The 7,131-nt window shown below is 54.5% G+C and overlaps 1 protein-coding gene across 1 annotated transcript in view; it reads right to left on the reverse strand.

Annotated features, from left to right (window-relative positions):
• LOC311178755 (protein DGCR6-like) overlaps positions 1–5,721 on the reverse strand; it is a gene marked incomplete at both ends in the record, with an annotated part of 11,568 nt that extends 5,847 nt beyond the window's left edge. Inside the window, 3 exons of the mRNA XM_084245488.1 lie at positions 2,881–3,018; positions 5,205–5,278; positions 5,703–5,721. Coding sequence (XP_084101614.1) covers positions 2,881–3,018; positions 5,205–5,278; positions 5,703–5,721 — 231 coding nt within the window. The remainder of the gene's footprint in view (positions 1–2,880; positions 3,019–5,204; positions 5,279–5,702) is intronic.
• Positions 5,722–7,131: the final 1,410 nt, after the last annotated feature.

Below are 7,131 nucleotides of genomic sequence, written 5' to 3' on the forward strand. Positions count from 1 at the left end.
GTTCTTGTTGTTCTTGTTGTTCTTCTAGTTTCTTGTTCTTGTTGTAGTTCTAAATCACCTTCTTTTTCTTCATCTTCTTCTGTTTCTTCTCATATTTTGCTTTTTCAATTACTTCTTCTTCTGCTTCTTCCTCTGCGTAAACTACTGTTATTTCTGTTTTTTTGGCTTATTCTTCTATTAATTCGCTTTTTCTGCTTATTCCTCTGTTATTTCTGATTTTTCGGCTTATTCTTTTGTTATTTCTGCTTTTTCCTCTTATTCCTCTTTTTCCTCTTCTTGTTCTTGTTGTTCTTCTAGTTCTTATTTTTCTTCTTGTAGTTCTACATCTGCTTCTTCTTCTTCTTCATGTTCTTCTGTTTCTTCTGCATTTTCTGCTTTTTCAATTATCTCTCTTCTTCTGCTTCTTGTTCTTCTTCAGCTTATTCTTCTTTTTTTTCTGCTCTTTCGTCTTATTCTTCTGTTTCTTCTTCTTGTTCTTCTAGTTCTTCTTTTTCTTTTTGTAGTTCTACATCTCCTCCTTCTTCTTCTTCATCTTCTTCTGTTTCTTCTGACCTTTTTGCTTTTTCAGTTGCTTCTTCTTCTGTTTCTTCTGCTTCTTCTTCAGCTTATTCTTCTGTTATTTCTGTATTTCGGCTTTTTCTTCTGTTATTTCTGCTTTTTCCTCTTATTCTTCTGTTTCTTCTTGTTGTTCTTCTTTTTCTTCTAGTGCTTCTTGTTCTTCTTGTAGTTCTACATCTCCTACTTCTTCTTCTTCATCTTCTTCAGTTTCTTCTGCATTTTTTTGTTTTTCAATTACATCTTCTTGTTCTTGTATTTCTGCTTCTTCTTCAGCTTATTCTTCTTTATTTCTGCTTTTTCTTCTTATTCATCTTATATTGCTGTTTTTTCGGCTTATTCTTCTGTTATTTCTACTTTTTCAGTTTATTTTACTGTTATTTCTGCTTTTTCGTCTTATCCTTTTATTATTTCTCCTTTTTCCTCTTATTCTTCTGTTTGCTCTTCTTGTTCTTGTTGTTCTTCTAGTTCTTCTTTTTCTTCTTGAAGTTCTACATCTCCTTCTTCTTCATCTTCTTCTGTTTCTTCTGACATTTTTGCTTTTTCAATTACTTCTGCTGTTTCTTCTGCTTCTTCTTCAGGTTATTCTTCTGTTATTTCTGCTTTTTCGGCTTATTTTTCTGTTATTTCTGCTTTTTCCTCTTATTCTTCTGTTTCTTCTTCTTGTTCTTCTAGTTCTTCTGGTTCTTCTTGTAGTTCTACATCTCCTTCTTTTTCTTCATCTTCTTCTGTTTCTTCTGCATATTTTGCTTTTTCAATTACTTCTTCATCTGCTTCTTCTGCTTCTTCCTCTGCTTAATCTACTGTTCTTTCTGGTTTTTCTGCTTATTCTTCTGTTATTTCTTATTTATCGCCTTATTCTTTTGTTATTTCTGCTTTTTCCTCCTATTATTCTGTTTCCTCTTCTTGTTCTTGTTGTTCTTCTAGTTCTTTTTCTTCTTGTAGTTCTACATCTCCTTCTTCTTCATCATCTTCTTCTGCATTTTCTTCTTTTTCAATTACCTCTTCTTCTTCTGTTTCTTCTCCCTCTTCTTCATCTATTCTGTTACCTGAAGAAGAAGAAGAAGCAAGAGCAGAAGTTTTTGAAAAACCAGAAAATCCAGTAGAAAAAGATGAAGATGAAGAAGAAAAAGAGGGTGAAATAGAACTACAAGAAGAACAAGAAGAAATAGAAGAACAACAAGAACAAGAGGAGCAAACAGAAGAATAAGAGGAAAAAGGAGAAATAACAAAAGGATAAGACGAAAAAGCAGAAATAACAGTAAAATAAACTGAAAAAGCAGAAATAACAGAAGAATAAGCCGAAAAGGAAGCAATATAAGATGTATAAGCAGAAAAAAGCAGAAATAATAGAAGAATAAGCTGAAGAACAAGTAAAGTACAAGAAGAAGATGATGTAATTGAAAAAGCAAAAAATGCAGAAGAAACAGAAGAAGATGAAGAAGAAGAAGTAGGAGATGTAGAACTACAAGAAGAACAAGAAGCACTAGAAGAAAAAGAAGAACAAGAAGAAGAAACAGAAGAATAAGAGGAAAAAGCAGAAATAACAGAAGAATAAGCCGAAAAACCAGAAATAACAGAAGAATAAGCGGAAAAAGCGAATTAATAGAAAAATAAGCCGAAAAACCAGAAATAACAGTAGATTAAGCAGAGGAAGAAGCAGAAGAAGCAGAAGAAGAGTAATTGAAAAAGCAAAATATGCAGAAGAAACAGAAGAAGATGAAGAAAAAGAAGGAGATGTAGATCTACAAGAAGAAAAAGTAGAACTAGAAGAACCACAAGAACAAGAAGAGGAAACAGAAGAATAAGAGGAAAAAGCAGAAATAACAAAAGAATAAGCCGAAAAAGCAGAAATAACAGAAGAATAAGCCGAAAAAGCGAAATAATAGAAGTTAAGCCGTGCGCCCGAAGACTCGCCCTAGATGGAGGGGCGGGGTCACCGTTAGGGAGGGCAACCCCTGCAAGCCACGGAGTGGGGACGACCGCGGCCTCCTCCAAAACTGCAGGCAGACAGGCCAGCGGGGAAAACCCTTAGCAACCCAGGAGCACTCAAAGGGGAAGAGTCCTCACCAGGCTCAGCAGCGCTGATGAGCCCCAGGCTCCGCCTCCGGCCGGAGCCTGACACTGCCCTCCCGACTCTGCATGAGCAAAGGTGTAGTTCACAGCGCCGCCGCAAGGGGGCGCAGGCGAGGGGGTTTGGGGACCCTCAGCGACCACGGGGGTAGGGGAACCTCTACCCCTGGGGGAAACGTGACCCTCTACCCCCTTTTGGGAATGGGGCCTAATTCCCCCTTGGGGAACAGTAAACCTTTGCCCGGGGCACACCTGCAGCCTCCTCGCGCACTGCCACCCACAGGGGCAGGCCGTGCGCCCGAAGACGCCCTCGACGGAGGGGTTGGTCGCTGTCAGGAAGGGCAAACCCTGCAAGCCTCGTACTGGCGGCGACCGCGGCATCCTCCAAAACTGCAGGCAGACAGGTCGGTGCGGAAAGCCCCTGGCAACCCAGCAGCACTCGAAGGGGAAGAGTCCTCACAAGGATCAGCAGCGCTGATGAGCCCCAGTCTCCGCCTCTGGCCGGAGCCTCACTCCGCCCACCCGACTCTGCATGAGTAAAGGTTTAGTTCACAGGGCCGCCGCTGGGGGGGTGGCGAGGCGGTTCAGGGAACCCCAGCCCACACGGGGGCAGGTGGACCTCTACCACATGGGGAAACGGGACCCTCTTCCCCCATAGTGGAACGGGGCCCAATTCCCCATAATGGTAAATCTTCCCCCTGGGCACACCTGCACCCGTCTCTCGCACTCACATGCCCAGGGGCAGGCCGTGTGTACCACAACGCCCCAGATGGAGGGGCGGGGTCTCCGTCAGCGAGGGCAACCCCTGTAAGACAGAGAGAGGAGGCGCCCGCCGTGTCCTCCAAACTGCAGGCAGACAGGCCGGCGGGGAAAGCCCCTTGCAAACCAGCACCAATCAGAGGGGAAGAGTCCTCACCAGGCTCAGCAGCGCTGATGAGCCCCAGGCTCCACCTCCCGCCGGAACCGTCCCCGCCCTCCCTACTCTGCATGAGCAAAGGAGCAGTTCACAGCGCCGCCGCTAGGGGGCGCGGGCGAGGGGTTTCGGGGATCCTCAGCGACCACGGGGGTAGGGGAAACTCTACCCGAGGGGGAAACGGGACCCTTCTCCCCCCTTGGGGGAGCAGGGCCTACTTCTCCCTTGGGGAACGGTATACATTCACCCGGGGCACACCTGCAGCCTCCTCGAGCACTGACACCCCCAGGGGCAGGCCGTGCACCCGAAGACGCCCTACTTGGAGGAGCGGGGTCACCGTCAGGGATGCAACCCTTGAAGCCACTGAGCGGCGGCGACCGCGGCCTCCTCCAAAACTGCAGGCAGACAGTTCAGCGGGGAACGCCCTTCGCAACCCAGCACCACTCAAAGGGGAAGACTCCTCACTAGGCTCAGCAGCGCTGATGAGCCCCAGGCTCTGCCTCCGGCCGGAGCCTGACACCGCCCTCCCGACTCTGCATGAGCAAAGGTGCAGTTCACAGCGCCGCCTACAGGGTGCGCGGGCGAGGGGTTTCGGGGACCCTCAGCGACCACGGGGGTAGGGGAACCTCTACCCCAGGGGGAAACGGGACCCTCTCCCCCCTTAGGGGAACGGGGCCTACTTCCCCCTTGTGGCAATGGGGCCCACTTCCCCCTTGGGGGAACGGTAAATTTTCCTCCCGGGGCACACCTTCACCCTCCTCTCGGACTCACAACCCCAGGGGCAGGACGTGCACCCCAAAACACCCTAGACGGAGGGGCGGTGTCTCCTTTAGGGAGGGCAACCCCTGTAAGCCACAGAAAGGCGGTGCCCGCCATGTCCTCCAAACTGCAGGCAGACAGGCCGGCGGGTATGCCCCTAGCAAACCAGCACCAATCAGAGGGGAAGAGTCCTCACCTGGCTCAGCAGCGCTGATGAGCCCCAGGCTTCACTCTGGGCCGGGAGTGGAGCCTGACCCCGCCCACCGGACTCTGCATGAGCAAAGGTGCAGTTAACAGGGCCGCCGCTAGGGGGCGGGGCGAGGGGATTCGGGGAACCTCAGGCCCCACGGGAGTAGGGGAACCTATACCCCAGGGGGAAATTGGACTCTCTTCCCCCTTGGAGGAACGGAGAACACTTCCCAATTGGGGGAATGGTAAATCTTCCTCCCGGGGCACACCTGCACCCTCCACTCGGACTAACAACCCCAGGGGCAGGACGTGCACCCCAATACCCCCTAGACGGAGGGGCGGGGTCACCAACAGGGAGGGCCTCCCCTGTAAGCCACAGACAGTCGGCGCCCGCCGCATCCTCCAAAACTGCAGGCAGACAGGCCGGCAGGGAAAGCCCTTAGCAACCCAGCACCGCTGAAATGGGAAGAGTCCTCACCAGGCTCAGCAGCGCTGATGAGTCCCAGGCTCCGCCTCCGTCCGGAGCCTGACCCCGCCCTCCCGACTCTGCATCCGCAAAGGTGCAGTTCACAGCGCCGCCTCTAGGGTGCGCGGGCGAGGGGGCTCGGGGACCCTCAGCGACCACTGGTGTAGGGGAACCTCTACCCCAGGGGGAAACGGGACCCTATCCCCCCTTGGGGTACGGGGCCTACTTCCCCCTTGGGGAACAGTATACCTTCGCCCGGGGCACACCTACAGCCTCCTCGCGCAGTGACACCCCCAGGGGCAGGCCGTGCACCCGAAAATGACCTAGACGGAGCGGTGGGGTCGCCATCAGGGAGGGCAATCCCTGCAAGCCAAGGAGTGGAGGCGATCGCGGCGTCCTCCAAATCTGCAGGCAGACAGGTCCGTGCGGAAAGCCCCTGGCAACCCAGCAGCACTCAAAGGGGAAGAGTCCTCACCTGGCTCAGCAGCGCTGATGAGCCCCAGTCTCCGCCTTCGGCCGGAGCCTCACCCCGCCTACCCGACTCTGCATGAGCAAAGGTGTAGTTCACAGGGCCGCCGCTAGGGGGCGCTGGCGAGTCGGTTGGGGAACCTCAGCCCCCACGGGGGCACGCGGACCTCCACCCCATGGGGAAACGGGACCCTCTTCCCCCACGGTGGAACGGGGACCACTTCCCCATAACGGTAAATATTCCCCCGAGGGACACCTGTACCCAACTCTCGCACTCACAAGCACAGGGGTAGGCCATGTGTACGACGAAGCTCTAGATGGAGGGGCTGTGTCTCGCTGAGTATACCACGACGCCCTTGACGGAGGGGCGGGGTCTCCGTTAGGGAGGGCAAACCCTGTAATCCACAGACAGGCGGCGCCCGCCGCGTCCTCCAAACTGCAGGCAGACAGGCCTGCGGGGAAAGCCCGTAGCAAACCGGCACCAATCAGAGGGGAAGAGTCCTCACCTGATTCAGCAGAGCTGATGAGCCCCAGGCTCCACTGCTGGCCGGGAGTGGACGTCTAGGGAGTCTGCGGGCCCAGGGCCCCGCCGCAGGGGCTGTGAGTCCCGAGAGGGCTGAGAGTCCCCGAAGCCCCTCACTAGCGCCCCCTCGCGGCGGCCCTAGGAAGTGCAGCTGTGTGCAGCCAGAGTCAGGTGGGCGGGGTCAGGCTCCGGCCAGGGGCGGAGCCTGGGGTTCATCAGCGCTGCTGGGCCAGGTGAGGACACTTCCCCTTTGAGTGGTGCTGGTTTGCCCGGGGCTTTCCGCGCCAGCCTGTGTGCCTGCAGTTTTGTAAGAGGCCGCGGTCGCCACTTGTCCCTGGCTTACAGGGGGTGCCCTTCACTGACAGGGACCCCGGCCCTCCGTCTAGGGCGTCTGCGGGCGCACTGCCCCGCCGCTGGGGCTGTGAGTGCGAAAGGAGGGTGCTGGCGTGCCTCCGGAGGAAGGTTTGGACTTCCCCGCGGGGTAGGGGGCCCCGTTCACCCATGGGGGAAGAAAGTTCCGTTCCCCCATGGGTGCAGAGGTCCCCCTAGCCCCGAGGGAGCTGAGGGTCCCCGATCCCCCTCACCAGCGCCCCCTAGCGGAGGCCCTCGGAAGTGCCCCTGTGCGTAGCCAGAGTCGGGTTGGCAGGGTCAGCCTCCGGCCAGGGGCGGAGCCAGGGGCTCATCAGCGCTGCTGGGCCAGATGCGGACTCTTCCCCTTTGAGTGCTGCTGGCTTGCCCGGGGCTTTCCGCGCCGGCCTGTGTGCCTGCAGTTTTGGAAGAGACCGCGGTCGCTGCTTGTCCCTGGCTTACAGGGTGTGCCCTCCCCTGACAGGGATCCCGGCCCTCCGTCTAGGTCATCTACGGGCGCACGGCCCCACCACTGGGGCTGTGAGAGCGAGAGCTGGGTGCAGGCATGTCCCGGGAGGAAGATTTGGGCTTCCGTGAAGAGGAAGAGGGCCCCGTTCCCCCTTCGGGTGGACAATCCCGTACCTCCATGGGTGCAGGGGTGGCCCCTGCCCGGTGGGGGATGAGGGTCCACGAACCCCCTCATCAGCGCCCCCTAGAGGAGGCCCTAGTAAGTGCACCTTTGCGCAACCAGAGTCGGGTGGGCGTGGTCAGGCTCCGGCCAGGGGCGGAGCCTGGGGCTCCTCAGCGCTGCTGGGCCAGGTGAGGACACTTCCCCTT

Source organism: Talpa europaea (genome assembly GCF_964194135.1).
Source record: "Talpa europaea genome assembly, chromosome: 10".
Classification (NCBI taxonomy): domain Eukaryota; kingdom Metazoa; phylum Chordata; class Mammalia; order Eulipotyphla; family Talpidae; genus Talpa; species Talpa europaea.